Source organism: Erpetoichthys calabaricus, chromosome 12 (genome assembly GCF_900747795.2).
Source record: "Erpetoichthys calabaricus chromosome 12, fErpCal1.3, whole genome shotgun sequence".
In the NCBI taxonomy this organism is placed as follows: Eukaryota; Metazoa; Chordata; class Cladistia; order Polypteriformes; family Polypteridae; genus Erpetoichthys; species Erpetoichthys calabaricus.
In genome coordinates, this window is record NC_041405.2 from 55,198,300 (window position 1) to 55,215,571 (window position 17,272).

The 17,272-nt window shown below is 41.0% G+C and overlaps 1 protein-coding gene across 1 annotated transcript in view; it reads right to left on the reverse strand.

Annotated features, from left to right (window-relative positions):
* The window catches only part of LOC114662203 (interaptin-like), a 137,796-nt gene that overhangs the window by 3,524 nt on the left and 117,000 nt on the right, over nt 1-17,272 (reverse strand). Inside the window, exon 4 of the mRNA XM_051935367.1 lies at nt 14,422-16,992. Within this exon, the coding sequence (XP_051791327.1) occupies nt 14,422-16,992 (2,571 nt within the window). The remainder of the gene's footprint in view (nt 1-14,421; nt 16,993-17,272) is intronic.

The window sequence follows — 17,272 nt, forward strand, 5'->3', positions numbered from 1 at the left end:
TACAATAAAATAAAATAAAAAGAGGAATAACCTTGGAGGTCAATCATCACCTCGAAGCGTATAGTACATGTCATGTAGTATATGTATACAAACTTTCAGGTCAATAGTTCAAACGGTTTGCGAGCTACAGGTGATTTAAAATCCTGGATAGACAAATAGACAGCCACGATAGCATATTATATAAGACTAGCTGTGTTAGCCCATGCTGTAAAAGCCCAGGGTCCTAGAAACTATTGAAATCGTCAGAAAAAAACTAAAATGTAGAAATGTCAGGTAATTGAAAGGAACTATTCTGGACATCTCTCTCCTAGGAGGATTCATTTTGCTGACATGCTCACGTCGCTTGTGCATTAGTGGTGGGAGGAAAAGTAAAAGGGATACCGTTTTGCCGATGTTAGCGGCTAAGCGGCTTTGTCTTTCTTCTGAGGTTTTGTTTTGCTGAAGTGCTGGCCCTGCTTATGTTGTTAGCAGCTAAGCGAGTTTTCTGTTTCCTCGGAGGTGCAGTCGAGGTAAGAGCCCTTACCCTGACTCCACCCCTCACTTCTGGGCCAGACAGACACACACACTTCCACGTGTAGACGTTTATATATAAGAAGATTTTGTTATTGTTCTTGAGAATTCAGGCAAGGTGCGGGCAAAGTTGTTAGTGCTGCATTGTTTCAAGATACTAAAATTGAATTCCAGTCTAGTAACTGAATTTGCATGTTGTCTTTGAAGTCGCATGTTGTTTTTCTGTGCACTTGTGTTTCCTCACTCACCGATTCACTGGCCTCCATTAGTTGATATGGGCCTGTGAGTAAGTTTGCCATGCGTTGGACATTTTTATAGCCTTTCAACAAATCTTTTAGATTAGGCTCAGACCCCCTGAATGCTACCAGTAACTTTATTGACTTGGTTGTATTATGTAGATGTAGATGGATGGAAGAAGTTTTGAAAATTTTACTCAGTCTGCTTTCTAAGTATGTATAAGTGTGGAACAAATTAAAATATTAAAAGATGTTGGCTAATGCTTAGACATTGGAGATCTATCTGCTTTGCGTTTGTGAATGAGTAAAATTTCTGCATGCATTAGCACTTAGTCAGTTGCCATTCCATGAAATTGAAAAAAATACCAGTGAAGCATACATTTAATACTATGGCAAAACATGATGTGCGTTAAATTTTAAAATATTTTTTAAAAACTGACTGAATGTCCTTACATGACTGAATCTTAGCAATTTTGGGTTTCTGTTATGACATGCCAAGATTGTAAAATTTAGGATATTACTTTTTCTAAAATGTATTTCAATCAAAGCAGTAGAGAAACAATCTTCACTGTTTGGTTTGCAGACACCTTGAAAGCCTGTGACAGGGTTGAGCAGTTTCTCCAAACAAAATGAATGCATATTTAGTAGTATCCATGTTTATCAACCTGAGGTACAGTATTCCCAAAGCAAACCAAACAACTGAGTTGTGTCTCTGAGATGTGTATGTGTAGTTTTTCCACAGGGTCTGAAAGACAAAAAAAAAAACTATCCTAGTGAGTAGATGCTGACATAGGACATGGCAGTGTTCAAAATTTTCTTTAGCCCTTTGTCTTTACAGTATCTTCAGCGCTTTGGTCATATTCCTTCTTGCCATTCAGCCATCACACATTTGATCTATTGTAACTGACAACATACTGTATTCTTTGTCATGATTTAAACCAAAATGTGCTACTTGACAGCTAACAAGTTACATAGCCAACTCAGTTAATGGAACATACCTTTTATAAGAGTGGCTCCTGTTTTTTTTATTACTTTATCTTGGACTAGAGATGGCACCCTTATTAGATCAAACTTCAGTGAATTTACTATATGCGTTCAATTTATTACATCCTTTTGCTTGACATTAATGGTGACATCACTTACAGAAATTCTCAGATGAATCTGAACATATGGGGTGTATTGATAAAGGGAATGAGACAAAGTAGAGATGTCAGGTGGAGAATTTTGTTTCTTGGTGCAGAAAGAATTGTCTGCATCTTAACATCTGCAAAATTGAGGGACTGGTTATTGACTTTTGCTGCACCAAGGAGCCTCTTAATATCGGTGACAATTCAGGAAGTAGATGTGGAAGTGGTACACTGCTACAAGTACTTGGGGGTCTATATCATTATAACACAGAGGAACTAAATTAGGAAGGGCAGAACAAACACTTTTTTTTTCTCTGGTGACTGTGTTCATTTAATGTGGGTAGGGACATCCTTCACATCTTCTACAACTCTGTGATGGCCAAAGCGGTCTTCTATGCTGTGGTGTGCTGGGTTGGTAACATCACTTAAAGAAAGGCCCACTGAATGAACAAGCCAATTAAAAGGGTAAGCTCAGTTATAGATACTCTATGTACTCCCTGGAATTCGTAGCAAAGGAAAGAATTAAAACAAAACTGAGTGCCATTATGAATAATGCTTCACATCCTCTCTGTGACACACTAACACTGAGGACATTCAGAAGAAATGTGTCAAGAAACACTACGGGCGCTCTTTTACAGCAATAGTAGTACGTCTTTATAATGCTTCACTCTGACTATAACTGCCAAGTCAGGAGTTTTCTTTGTTTTTAGTTTCTTTCTTTCTTTTTAGTTATTTCGGTGTCCATCCATCCATCCATCCATCCATCCATCCATCCATCCATCCATCCATCCATCCATTCTCTTCCGCTTATCCAAGGTCGGGTCGAGGGGGCAGCAGCTTGAGCAGAGATGCCCAGACTTCCCTCTCCCCGGCCACTTCTTCTAGCTCTTCCGGGAGAATCCCGAGGCGTTCCCAGGCCAGCCGGTAGACATAGTCCCTCCAGCGTGTCCTGGGTCTTCCCCGGGGCCTCCTCCCAGTTGGATGTGCCCGGAACACCTCACCAGGGAGGCGTCCAGGAGGCATCCTGATCAGATGCCCGAGCCACCTCATCTGACTCCTCTCGATGCGGAGGAGCAGCGGCTCTACTCTGTGCCCCTCCCGGATGACTGAGCTTCTCACCCTATCTTTAAGGGAGAGCCCAGACACCCTGCGGAGGAAACTCATTTCAGCCGCTTGTATTCGTGATCTCGTTCTTTTGGTCACTACCCATAGCTCATGACCATAGCTGAGGGTAGGAACATAGATCGACCGGTAAATTGAGAGCTTTGCCTTATGGCTCAGCTCCTTTTTCACCACGACAGACCGATGCAGAGCCCGCATCACTGCAGACGCCGCACCGATCCGCCTGTCAATCTCACGCTCCATTCTTCCCTCACTCGTGAACAAGACCCCGAGATACTTGAACTCCTCCACTTGAGGTAGGATCTCGCTACCAACCCTGAGAGGGCACTCCACCCTTCTCCGGCTGAGGACCATGGTCTCGGATTTGGTGGTGCTGATTCCCATATTAGCCGCTTCACACTCAGCTCCGAACCGATCCAGAGAGAGCTGAAGATCATGGCCTGATGAAGCAAACAGGACAACATCATGTGCAAAAAGCAGTGACCCAATCCTGAGTCCACCAAACCGGACCCCCTCAACACCCTGGCTGTGCCTAGAAATTCTGTCCATAAAAGTTATGAACAGAATCGGTGACAAAGGGCAGCCCTGGCGGAGTCCAACTCTCACTGGAAACAGGTTCGACTTACTGCCGGCAATGCGGACCAAGCTCTGACACCGGTTGTACAGGGACCGAACAGCCCTTATCAGGGGGTCCGGTACTCCATACTCCCGGAGCACCCCCCACAGGATTCCCCGAGGAACACGGTCGAACACCTTTTCCAAGTCCACAAAACACATGTAGACTGGTTGGGTGAACTCCCATGCACCCTCCAGGACTCTGCTAAGGGTGTAGAGCTGGTCCACTGTTCCGCGACCAGGACGAAAACCACACTGTTCCTCCTGAATCCGAGGTTCAACTATCTGACGGACCCTCCTCTCCAGAACCCCCGAATAGACTTTTCCAGGGAGGCTGAGGAGTGTGGTCCCTCTGTAGTTGGAACCCACCCTCCGGTCCCCCTTCTTAAAGAGGGGGACCACCACCCCGGTCTGCCAATCCAGAGGCACTGTCCCTGATGTCCATGCGATGTTGTAGAGATGTGTCAACCAAGACAGCCCTACAACATCCAGAGCCTTGAGGAACTCCGGGCCACCAAGGAGTTTTTTGACCACCTCGGTGACCTCAGTCCCAGAGATGGGGGAGCCCACCTCCGAGTCCCCAGGCTCTGCTTCCTCATTGGAAGGCATGTTATTGGGATTGAGGAGGTCTTCGAAGTACTCCCCCCACCGACCCACAACGTCCCGAGTCGAGGTCAGCAGCGCACCATCCCCACCATATACAGTGTTGACACTGCACTGCTTCCCCCTCCTGAGACGCCAGACGGTGGACCAGAATCTCCTCGAAGCCGTCCGAAAGTCGTTCTCCATGGCCTCCCCAAACTCCTCCCATGCCCGAGTTTTTGCTTCAGCAACCACCGAAGCTGCATTCCGCTTGGCCTGCCGGTACCTATTAGCTGCCTGCAGAGTCCCACAGGACAAAAGGGACCGGTAGGACTCCTTCTTCAGCTTGACGGCATCCCTCACCGCCGGTGTCCACCAACGGGTTCGGGGATTGCCACCACGACAGGCACCAACCACCTTACGGCCACAGCTCCTGTCAGCCGCCTCAACAATAGAGGCACGGAACATGGCCCATTCAGACTCAATGTCCCCCACCTCCCTCGGGACGTGGTCGAAGTTCTGCCGGAGGTGGGAGTTGAAGCTACTTCTGACAGGGGGCTCTGCCAGACGTTCCCAGCAGACCCTCACAACACGTTTGGGCCTACCAGGCCTGACCGGCATCCTCCCCCACCATCGAAGCCAACTCACCACCAGGTGGTGATCAGTTGACAGCTCCGCCCCTCTCTTCACCCGAGTGTCCAAGACATGTGGCCGCAAGTCCGATGACACGACCACAAAGTCGATCATCGAACTCAGGCTTAGGGTGTCCTGGTGCCAAGTGCACATATGAACACCCCTATGCTTGAACATGGTGTTTGTTATGGACAATCCGTGACGAGCACAGAAGTCCAATAACAAAACACCACTCAGGTTCAGATCGGGGGGGGGGGGGCATTCCTCCCAATCACGCCCTTCCAGGTCTCACTGTCATTGCCCACGTGAGCATTGAAGTCTCCCAGCAGTACGAGGGAGTCCCCAGAAGGTATGCCCTCTAGAACCGCCTCCAGGGACTCCAAAAAGGGTGGGTACTCCAAACTGCTGTTCGGTGCATACGCACAAACAACAGTTAGGACCCGTCCCCCCACCCGAAGGCGGAGGGAGGCTACCCTCTCGTCTACCGGGGTAAACCCCAATGTACAGGCTCCAAGTCGGGGGGCAATAAGTATGCCCACACCCGCTCGGCGCCTCTCACTGGGGGCAACTCCAGAGTAGTAGAGAGTCCAGCCCCTCTCAAGGAGATTGGTTCCAGAGTCCAAGCTGTGCGTCGAGGTGAGCCCGACTATATCTAGCCGGAACCTCTCAACCTCACGCACAAGCTCAGGCTCCTTCCCCTTCAGAGAGGTGACATTCCACGTCCCAAGAGCCAGCTTCTGTAGCCGAGGATCGGACCGCCAAGGTCCCCGCCTTCGGCCACCACCTAACTCACACTGCACCCGATCTCCTTGGCCCCTCCCATAGGTGGTGAGCCCATGGGAAGGGGGACCCATATTGCCTCTTCGGGCTGTGCCCGGCCGAGCCCCATGGGTGCAAGCCCGGCCACCAGGCGCTCGCCATCGACCCCCACCTCCAGGCCTGGCTCCAGAGGGGGGCCCCGGTGACCCGCGTCCGGGCGAGGGAAAACGCGGTCCAAATTTTTTATTCGTCATAGGAGGTCTGTTAAACCGCACTTTGTCTCATCCCTCACCTAGGACCAGTTTGCCTTGGGTGGCCCTACCAGGGGCATAAAGCCCTGGACAACAGAGCTCCTAGGATCATTGGGACATGCAAACCCCTCCACTGCGGTAAGGTGGCGGTTCGAGGTATAGTATTTATATATATTATTAATTATTATTTCGGTGTATATCTATTTATTTAATGAGCTTATGAATCTATCAGTCTATCTATTTTTGAATACGCTAAATCCAAATTACACTTATGGCTGCTTAATGTACTGTGTACTTTACCCAAACTGTGCAAGGATATGAACTAAAACATTTAAATAAACACATTTTTAAAGGGTTTGAAATAAGTAGTTGTTCTATTCAGAGCTTCATTTCTTTTGCGGAATTCACATATAATTTCATTCATTCTTATAGTATATTGTGTGATCTGTCCTGACATATTTTGCGTCATTCGCTGTCAAGCAAAATTAAACAAAGTTGGCTGCGACAAGAAATAGTTTGTTCAAGTTGCACTGTAAAATATACAATAAATTGATACATGCAAAAATTTTCTGTCTTCTGAGTTTTGCTTAGGTTACTACACATGCACACATACACATATATATATACATATACACATATACAGTGCATCCGGAAAGTATTCACAGCGCATCACTTTTTCCACATTTTGTTATGTTACAGCCTTATTCCAAAATGGATTAAATTCATTTTTTTCCTCAGAATTCTACACACAACACCCCATAATGACAACGTGAAAAAAATTTCCTTGAGGTTTTTGCAAATTTAATAAAAAAAAAAAATTGAGAAAGCACATGTACATAAGTATTCACAGCCTTTGCCATGAAGCTCAAAATTGAGCTCAGGTGCATCCTGTTTCCCCTGATCATCCTTGAGAGTCTTTCCCGGCTGCAAAAGTCATATAGATAGATAGATAGATAGATGCTTTATTAATCCCAATGGGAAATTCACAAATTGAATTTTTGAAAATTTGAAATTTATATATGTATATATACTAGGGGGCTTTGCCCCCTGCTCACTTTGCTCGCCAACCCCCGTGTTTGGTTAATCTGATATACAGTGTACATTTTTTTTTTCTTTGCAATTGTTTCAATTTCATTATTTGCACTTTTACTTTAAAGCTTCATTAAAAACAATTTTGTTTGGAGACACATTGTGACAATGCCTGTAAGTGAATATTGTTTCTGTTTCTCTAATAAATAATCTGAGTTTTTTCTTTTTTTTTCGAATGTTTGTCCCAGTGATTTATCGATTGTCATAGCAAATGCTATTCTCATGGTAAACTGTAAACATTTTAATACGAATGGCATATCACGATCTCCTCTGGTATATAATGTTATTTGCGGAATATATACATAACCTTTCTTTTTTGCCTGTTAAAATTTGCATCGCTTCTCCGTGATCATCAATATACACCTGACCGAATTGTGTATTCTTTGAGATTTAACTTGTTTTTGCTTTAACTCTTCTGGGACCACAGATTCTCATAGCGTATGGTCCATTATTGTGTAAATCCACGTTTTGTGCATTGAATGATGCAAATGCGAAAAGACTTTGTTGTTTACTCTTTGCTGTTTATTTCTGACCCTGATTTGTCCTGCTATTTTTTCAATTACACCTGGCTCTGATGATTAATCACCTTTTGTTTGCGGTAATGCGATCTTTTCTATCTTTTCTTTGATACTGTAGCGAATGACATGATAAAGTGTCACAAAAGTTTTACTTGAACAATTGCCGACTTCCTAACCCCAAACACAACTTTCTAGCACCCTCTCCAACATCCCCCCTTACCGCATCAATCAATACCCCGCTATCAGTCTTCTGTGCTGTACTCCACCCTCCCTCCATCGGACCTAACAGTCACTTAAAACCAAACCGCCCTCAACCTGGCTGGGACGCTACAATACTTTTGGATTTTACTGCTTTCATATTCTGTACCTTTCTCTGCATGTGTATCGCGCCATCGTTTGCTGGAGCCTTTCGAATTCCACTGCTTTCATAATCTCTTATCTGCTTTTTTCACGTTTCACTCTGGGGCGGGGGGCTGAATCCTCTTTTTTGTGTGTCTGTGTTGTCACCTATGGGCGCATTGCCTCATTTCTTATTTACGTTAGTTGAGCTCCTTTGTTTTTGAGTCGTGATGCATTGTAGGCGCTTATTTACGTCAGTTGAGCTCCTTTGCTTTTGAGCCGTGAGGCGTGGTGGGCTTGACTATGCTGTGGTTTGTGGACGTCTCGGCACTCTGTACTTTGTGAGATTTGACTGTGGGGCGTGACGTCGAGGCTTTGACTATGCTGTGGTTTATGGACGTCTCGGGACTCCGTACATTGTGAGATTTGACTGTGGTGCGGGACGCCGAGGCCTCTTGCGTTTGTCTGTGAGTACTCATATTATTGTATTACTGTAATGTGATGATTCACATATGCTGTGGAGTCCAGATCTCTGGGGGGGTGTGCCTCTGGGGGTTGTAGGCGCACGCACCTTCCGTACTATGTCGCGTTTGACTATGCTGTGTAGTGTGGATGGTTAGGGTTCCGTATTGCCCGTGCTCGTTGCTTTATTTCATATTTTATCTATGGGGCTTCTGTACCATCTTGGGGGTCTGCCTGCGGTGTGTTGGACGCGCGTTGTAGGCGCTCTGGGCTTATGTACCATCTCGGGGGTCTTCTGTACCATCTCGGGGGTCTGCCTGCGGTGTGTTGGACGCGCATTGTAGGCGCCCGCACCTTCCGTAATATGTCTGGTTTGACTATGGTGTACTGTGGACGGTTAGGGTTCCTTTAGGGTTCCGTATTGCCTGTGCTCTTTGCTTTATTTCGTATTTCCGTTAGGTGAGCTGTCGGCGCCTGCGCACTATGTCTCCTGCGTCCATGGGCATGTACCTGCGTCCATATCCGGTTTACCATTCTCGGTTAGTAATATGGATATATATATATATATATATATATATATATATATATATATATACAGTGGAACCTCGGCTCATGACCATAATTCGTTCCAAAACTCTGGTCGTAAACCGATTTGGTCGTGAACCGAACCAATTTCCCCCATAGGATTGTATGTAAATACAATTAATCCATTCCAGACCATACAAACTATGAAAATATATATTTTTTTAAGTTTTTAAGCACAAATATAATTAGTTAAACCATGGAATGCACAGCATAATAGTAAACTAAATGGAAAAACATTGAATAACACTGAGAAAACCTTGAACAACAGAGAAAAGTAACATTGCAAGTGTTTGCACTATACTGTAGCCTTATGACCCAATCACTGTAAACACTGTTTAAATGAGTTTTAAGCACAGGGGAAAAAAATGAACATTTGAACAAATCCGAGCTTTATTTAGAAGCCAACCATAAGCAACCAAGAAAGTAACATTGTAGGAGTTCACGCTAATAGCCTAACAACCCGATCGCTGTAAACACTGTTTAAATGAGTTTTAAGCACAGGGGAAAAAAGGAACATTTGAACAAATCCGAACTTTATTTAAAAACCAACCATAAGCAACCAAGAAAGTAACATTGCAGGAGTTCACGCTAATAGCCTAACAACCCGATCGCTGTAAACACTCTGTTTAAATGAGTTTTAAGCACAGGGAAAAAAATGAACATTTGAAAAATCAGAAATTTAATAAACAACCAAGATAAGTAACATTGCAACAATTCACGCTACAAACTGAAAAATGAACATTTGAAAAATCCATAATACAAAAACTAACCATAAACCACCAAGAAAACTCATCTTGCATGAGTCGAGTTCTGACATGAAGGAAGTGAGGAGGAACTGAGTGGAGAAATTCCTCACTTTCGCCAGTCGTAGAAGGATAGTTTTGCAGCAAATCGCCATGAATCTTCCTGGCTTTCTCGCATAACATCGCCTCGCTTACGCTGTCCCTTGCAAGTTGCTTCTCGTTCAGCACACTAGCAACAGTTTTTCCACCTCTTCCAGCACATGAGGTCTCTGCCTGGTTAACACTGTAACTCCTTTTGCAACATCAGCTGCTTTAATAGCCTCTTTCTGCTTTAGAATAGTCGAAATCATAGATTTTGACTTCTTGTACTCAGCAGCAAGATCAGTAACACGAACGCCACGCTCATACTTTTCAATAATTTCTTCAAAATACTGTAGAGCACAAAGAATTCACAGGTAAAGCATGCACGTTTGACTGAGAACAATGAACAGGGAGAGGCTGAACACGTGCTTAAATACAGTAATCGGCGCATACGAACCGGAAGGGAAATGAAATAGAGCACAAAGAGTTCACAGCGAAAGCACGCACACACGCAGGTGCAAGCACGCGCATCTGACCAAGAACAATGCAACACGTGCGTAAATCACCGGCGCGCACAAACTGAAAGGGAAACTGGCTTGTTCGTATACCGAGTGTGTGGTCGTGAACCGAGGCAAAAGTTTGGCGAACTTTTTGGTTGTAAACTGATTTGTACGTGTACCGAGACGTTCATGTACCGAGGTGGTACTGTGTATATATATATATATATATATATATATATATATATATATATATGAATCCAAACACAGGGTCACGGGGGTCTGCTGGAGCAAATCCTAGCCAACACAGGGCGCAAGGCAGGGAACCAATCCCGGGCAGGGTGCCAACCCACCGCAGGACACACACACACACACATACACACACACACACACCAAGCACACATTAGGGCCAATGTAGAATCGCCAATCGACCTAACCTGCATGTCTTTGGACTGTGGGAGGAAACCGGAGCACCCGGAGGAAACCCACGCAGACACGGGGAGAACATGCAAACTCCACGAAGGGTGGACCCAGGAAGCGAACCCGGGTCTCCTTACTGCAAGGCAGCAGTGCTACCACTGCGCCACCGTGCCATCCTATATATATATATATATATATATATATATATATATATCCTCTTTATTAAAATCCCTGTGTGCGTCCAGGTGTCCGTGTGTGTGTGTCTTCTGGTGAAGTGAGCATGCGCGGGGCATGGTGAGATGTGCGATATTACTGTCAGAGAAAGTTAGAGGCGTTTTACGGAAATACAAACCAGTATTACTGCGAGAGGAAATTAAAGGTACACAATACAGTGACTCATATAACAGCCACATACAAGCCAGTATTACTGTCAGAGGAGATTAAAGGCATATTACCGACGTGCACGCCTGTATTACCACCAGAGAAAATTAAAGGTATATTACGGACGTACAAGACAGTATTACTGTCACAGAAAATTAAAGACACACAATACACGGCGGCAGCCCATGAAGAACTTTCAGCTCGGCAAGTAAATATCAACAAAAGAAAGGCTGAAAGAAAGAAAAATACGACCAACAAAAAGAATGAGGTCAAAATCCCTTGCCATTTAATATAGACTGTTCCTACTAATGTTTATGCACTACTGTTCTAGCGCCCGTTATTGTAATGGGCTAAATGACTAATATATATATATATATATATATATATAAATATATATATATATATATATATAAACACTGTACCACTCTGTCTTAAAATAACATAATAATCACACACCTGCTCAATCCAATACTAGGTTGAGGGGACCTGAGCCAGTATTCTCAGGGTCTGCTGACACACGCAAACACACAACGACTTTCATATTCATACAGAGCACATCACTGGGATGTAGGAGAAAAACACAGACATGGAGAAAGTGTAAACTGAACACAGACAACAGTGCAAGGGTTTCAAACCGGGGTACTATGTCCATGAAACAGTTGTAACCTCAGCGCTACGATGCTGATCCCACTCTGTCTTGATGTGTGTATTATTTATTTTTAAATTTTAGAGGACAGTTTTTTTTTTGCTACCATGTAACAATTAAATGAATTCTAACTAATTAAGTTGCTGTCTTTTGCTTCTCTTTTCAGAAGACAAATTCAGATCTGATTTTTGAGTTTTGATATCTAATCCATTTGGAAAGTTCAGATGAATTGCTAGTTTTCATACCAGAGCCCCTCAAATAATGGAAGGATTTATTGTATTTTGTACTATTGGTGTTAGTACATACAATAAAAAACAGGCATGCAAACAATAAAAAAACAAACACTGAAAAATGTTTACTACATTTATTACTGAAAAATAAAATAACAGTTGATTATTAATCATTTTTTATACAGGTGAAATGAATTGTACATCATCTTTTTATAATCACTTAGTTTGAAATACATGTACTGTATGGTCTGAAATAAAATAGTATATAAAATATATTATACTATGTTAACTAAAAAGATATTACAGTATATCCAACACCAGGTAAATGGAAAACTCGGAGGAGTTACTTTAGTAAAATATTAGTAGAATAATGGGTAAAATCAATAGTAATAAAACACATTATAAATTCAACATTACAAGAACAAAATGTAATATTAGAATTTGTGATCTGTATTGTTCAACTTGTTAGCTTAACCATTATTTTTATTATTGTTCCAGTGGTAAATGTATTTTCATATAATCTGTACACCCAAACTCATAGGGTGACCAGATGCTCTGTGGTACAATAGGTGATGAAATGGAGTGGACTAGCAGGCATTGGGATTTGGTGCTTGTTTTGGGTGTGGGTGGAGTTGACTCATAGCATGTAATGATGATAATAATAATAATAATAATTTTATACTTTCAAATTCTCTGTGATTATTAGAATTCAAGCCTATATCTTTGAACCTTTTTAACACTTCTTGCACATTTAATTCCATAACAATATAAGGAGGATCTACACAGCCACTCAAATTATATAGGCTATGTTATTATAGTACTACATAAACTATGTGAGCTCAGCATAACAGCTATGAAATAAACAAATAAATACATAGGAGCCAAATTGAAAACTCAAAATTAAACCAGTCAACAGTGTTCCTGATAGCATTACTGACAATTATTCTATAATTTAAAAAAGGTGAGTTTTAGCTATGCTGGTTGTTTTCTGTCTGAGGACTGTATTTTTCATTCAAGGCAATCTTTTGCAGGGTCCACAAAAACAGCAAATAAATCTTCTAAAGTGGTATGCAAAATGTACTTCACAAGATTTCTTAAAATAAGCTTAAGTACAATTTCTTGAACCAAATCAATATATACAATACAATACAATACAGTTTATTTTTGTATAGCCCAAAATCACACAGGAAGTGCCGCAATGGGCTTTAACAGGCCCTGCCTCTTGACAGCCCCCCAGCCTTGACTCTCTAATAAGACAAGGAAAAACTCCCAAAAAAACCTAGTAGGGAAAAATGGAAGAAACCTTGGGAAAGGCAGTTCAAAGAGAGACCCCTTTCCAGGTAGTATGGATATCTTACTAGAAGAAAAAGAAGATTTAATGGCCTGATATAAAAATCAAAAAAAACCTGATATCTTAATAGAAGAAAAAGAAGATTTAATGGCCTGATATAAAAAAACCTCTCACTTGCTTAAATTTCATTTTTACAGGGTGCAGGCACCACTGTGGTAAAGTACTATGTCTTGCTAGCATTCATGTTGACATAAACATGGACTTCCTAATCACATGACATTTGATTGGACAGATTTTGTCTGTTTTGAACAAAACTGGTGAGATTGGTGGTTAAACACTGTACACCAATATGCAACAACATACTCGTACATAGGACATTGTCCACATAAGTTACTGGAAAGAGAAATTAGTCCCAAATCTTGAAGAAATGTAGATTTGTTAAGAATAAATCAGAATATGAATATTAGGGATTATAAACTAGATTGTCCAGGAAAATGCAGGATGTCTGTCACCTTAACTATTGTTTGCCCTTTATTTACAACTTAATTCTCTGCTAATCTCTTACCATGTCTTCCTCTTTTCTTCATTCATGGTTAACACGCTATTGATCGGGATTTAGTTTGGATAACTCTCAAGTGTGAGTAGAGAAAATCAGTTCATAATGTGGAATATAAACTTGTGTAATTAACAGCCAAAGGATAAGGTGACAAGTGTGAAAGAAACAAAAGCATGCAAATTGGCAGTGTGGTCAAACAACAATAAAAGGGCCGGTGACAGTGAAGCTAAAAGTCATACTAAAAGTTCCTGACAGCAATCCACCAAAATCTAGAGAAAAGTATACAAATAATAAAACAAAAGGATTCAAAATGTAAGCTACTTTAAACAAGAATAAGCATAAAGCAGTTAATGAAAGTCTACTAATTTTAAGAAGACTGCTTAAAATAGCTAAAGTAATGCATTCATAATAATTGTATGTGGTTGTTGAAACAACAGCAAATTAAAAGCATAGTGATAGTGTGATTGAGAGTAGGACAGGGCAATTTTGATTATTTGTTTTATTCGGAATATACTGTAATTTTCCTAATAAAATTTATGACTCAAGTGCAACTTTTTTGTCATTAATATACTGCACATTTAGCTGAACCATGATTGCTGATTTTCTGGCTCCCCTTCACAGAATGTACTTTAACTCTTTTGGGTAATAAGTTTTTTCTAAAATTCTTTTTCTGTTTTATCCAACCTAACGTCAAATGTCTTGTCTTGTTCTTGTTTAAATTTTGCAATCTTCTGCTGTAGACACTCCTAAATTTCATGCTCTAGTGTTTGCTCTAGTCCCTCTTTTAAGTTTAGTTGCAACTCATTCACTTTTCTAATTGTTTTGTTTAAAAGATTTTCTTGCAAATGTTTCACCTTCCTCTCCACTTCCTGCCTGAAGTTCTTTTCTAAGCCTTGCTTCATTGATAACAGCTCCTCATCTTTTTTCTGTTTAATGGTTTCTTCCATCTGATGTAGCCTAGCATCTAGCATTTGCCTGAATTCCTGTTCTTTCTTACTCAACTCTTTTTCCATGTTAAGTTTGAATTCTTTTTCTAGTTGCTCCATTTGAATTTCATGTGCTTGTCTTAATTCATGACACTTTTCATCAATAGAGTTTCCAAACTGCAACAGACCTTGCGCTTTTTTCTTCAACAATAATTTTAACTGTTGGATTCTGTTTTTCACATCCTCTATCATTGCATCATCTGTAAATGTATCTTGATTTTCTGTTTCGTTGCTGTTTGTACTATTGAATTCTCCACAAGTTGTGTCACTGTAAATTTGGTGAAATGGATTGAACCTTTCAAACAGATCAGGCTCATTACCACCATCCTCTCCGTGACTCATTTCTTTGGTTTTGTTCAGCTCACAGTCATCATAGAAGGCTTTCAGCAAATATTGATTCATAGTTCCTTTCTTAACTTCATGTTCCTCTTTAAAATGGGACTTCATTTCAAATTCACTTTCATTCAGATCCTCTTCTTTCTTAATATTTATTGCATTTTGTGACTTTTTCTTCTGAAATTTTGTTTTCTCCTCTTGTTCATTTTTATTCTGCTTTTCTTTGTATATTGAACAGGGCTCTAGTTTGTTTATTCCTGCAGCTAGGTCACTCCAGGTCCCTTGTATGCATTCATTTTCTTTAAGTCCATCGTTTGTTTCTTTTCTTATATTATCATGTTGAAACAGTTGCTCTGTCATTGTCGTGTTCCCTTTTTTACTGTGCTTTCCCAAGTGCTTTTCATCGATGGTCTCTTCCTTGCTGTTGTTTTGGTCTTTCTTCAATGCCCATTGTACAGCCTGAGTTGTCTTGCGCAGCTCTTCAAGGTCTTCTTTCAGCTCAGCTAACTTTATTTCCTGCTCAGCTTTCATTTTCTTAAATCTTTTCCTCTGTTCCTGTTCAAGCTTCTTTTTCAGCTGATTTTTATTCTTGTGTTGTTTTTTTTCCGTTTCCTTTCTCAGCACCACTTCAGCCATCTTGATTTCATTATCATACTTATCTTTCCACTCTTTATCCAACTGCAACTTTTCTTGCTTGTGCTTTTCTTTAATCTGCTCTACTTGTTTTCTCCATTTTTCATTATCTTTCTCTAGTTTCTCCATATTTTTTCTTTCATTATGTCTAAGTTCATGTTTCAGCTTTTCTTCTGTGCTGATTAATTTTTCTTTGAGTTGTCGCATTTCTTCAGCAGTCTGATTCTGCCTCTCTCCAAACTCCAGTTGTAGTTTTTCCACTTTATCCTGCAGGTATTGTTTTAACTCCATCATTTTTAAGTGGTACTCTTCCTTGATGTTTCTTTCCAGGTTCTCTTTCCAGAGTTGGTCCTGTTCAATCTTATCTCTGTAATTACTTTTCATTTTCTCGAGTTTTTCTTCAAAAGACTTTGCTAGCTCTGCTTCTTTTTTTTGCCATTCTTTTTTCTCCTCCTCCATGCTCTTAATTAGTTTTTTTTCTCTTTCCTGAAACTCATTTTCCACTTGGTCTTGTTTTATTTTGTTTTCCATCATATACTGAAATTCAAGCAGCTCTTTTTGTCTGTTGAATTTTTCTTTATAATATGCTTTAATTTGTTTTTCTTTACTTTCTTCCAGATTCATTGTCTTCTTAAGATGAAGTGTATACTTTTGTGTCATCTGTCCCTGTTTTTCTTTATAGAGCTTACTTATCTCTATTTCTTTCATCTGAATTTTTTGTTCTAATGGCAGGTATGTCTCATTCCTGTAGTAGTTCTCCATATCTCCTTCTATCATTTCCTCAATTTTGCTCAAGAGTTCTCTCACTTGACTGCGCTCCTTCAGGTCATTCATTTTTAGAGTGTGGTATCTATTCCCACACATTTCCTTAAGCTTTGCAAGTTCTCTCCCAGACTCTTCTAATGAATCATCAAGATGGTGTCTTTGAGGATTTTGTGTAAAGAGGAGCATACTGTGGTTATATATTTTATTACCAAAAATTTGCATAATTTTACCCATTGCATCTCTTTCTTTTTCTTTGTATTGGCCTTCCTGTAGCACAAGCAAAAAAACGTGTGGCCCTGGGAAACATAAGCTAATACATTTTATAAGTTCTGTATAAAATTCTCCGTAGGTCAAGTTAGGATCCAAGAAACCTGGTGTGTCAACTACAGTGATCTTTATCCCTGCTACTGTAGTTTGTCTATGCTCTGTCTTCTTCATTACATGTGATGTGCTGATTTCATGCATGAATTCCCTTTTACCAAGTATTACATTTCCAGCTGCACTCTTCCCAACCCATGGTGTTCCAAGCAGCACAATCCTGAAATGACTTTCATACATATTGTACATTTGTACAGGGTCATCTTTGTCTTCATCTTTATCTGTGGAAGAAGACAAGTTTATGTTTTCACTAAGAAAGAAACGATGTTCATTCTGCACAGTGGGATCTCCAAAGGTATTTTTTGCATTGCAAAGTTTAAAATAATACTAGTGGAAACATCTAGAAAGATCCTTTAATATGTTAATCACACACACACATTTTATAGAGGTTGTTCCCATCTTACAGCTGAGGTGAATCTCAAATGGTTTAAGTTGATTAATAATGAATGGATAGATGGTTTTAAATTATTAATAATAATCTGGACATTTATTCCCAGCATT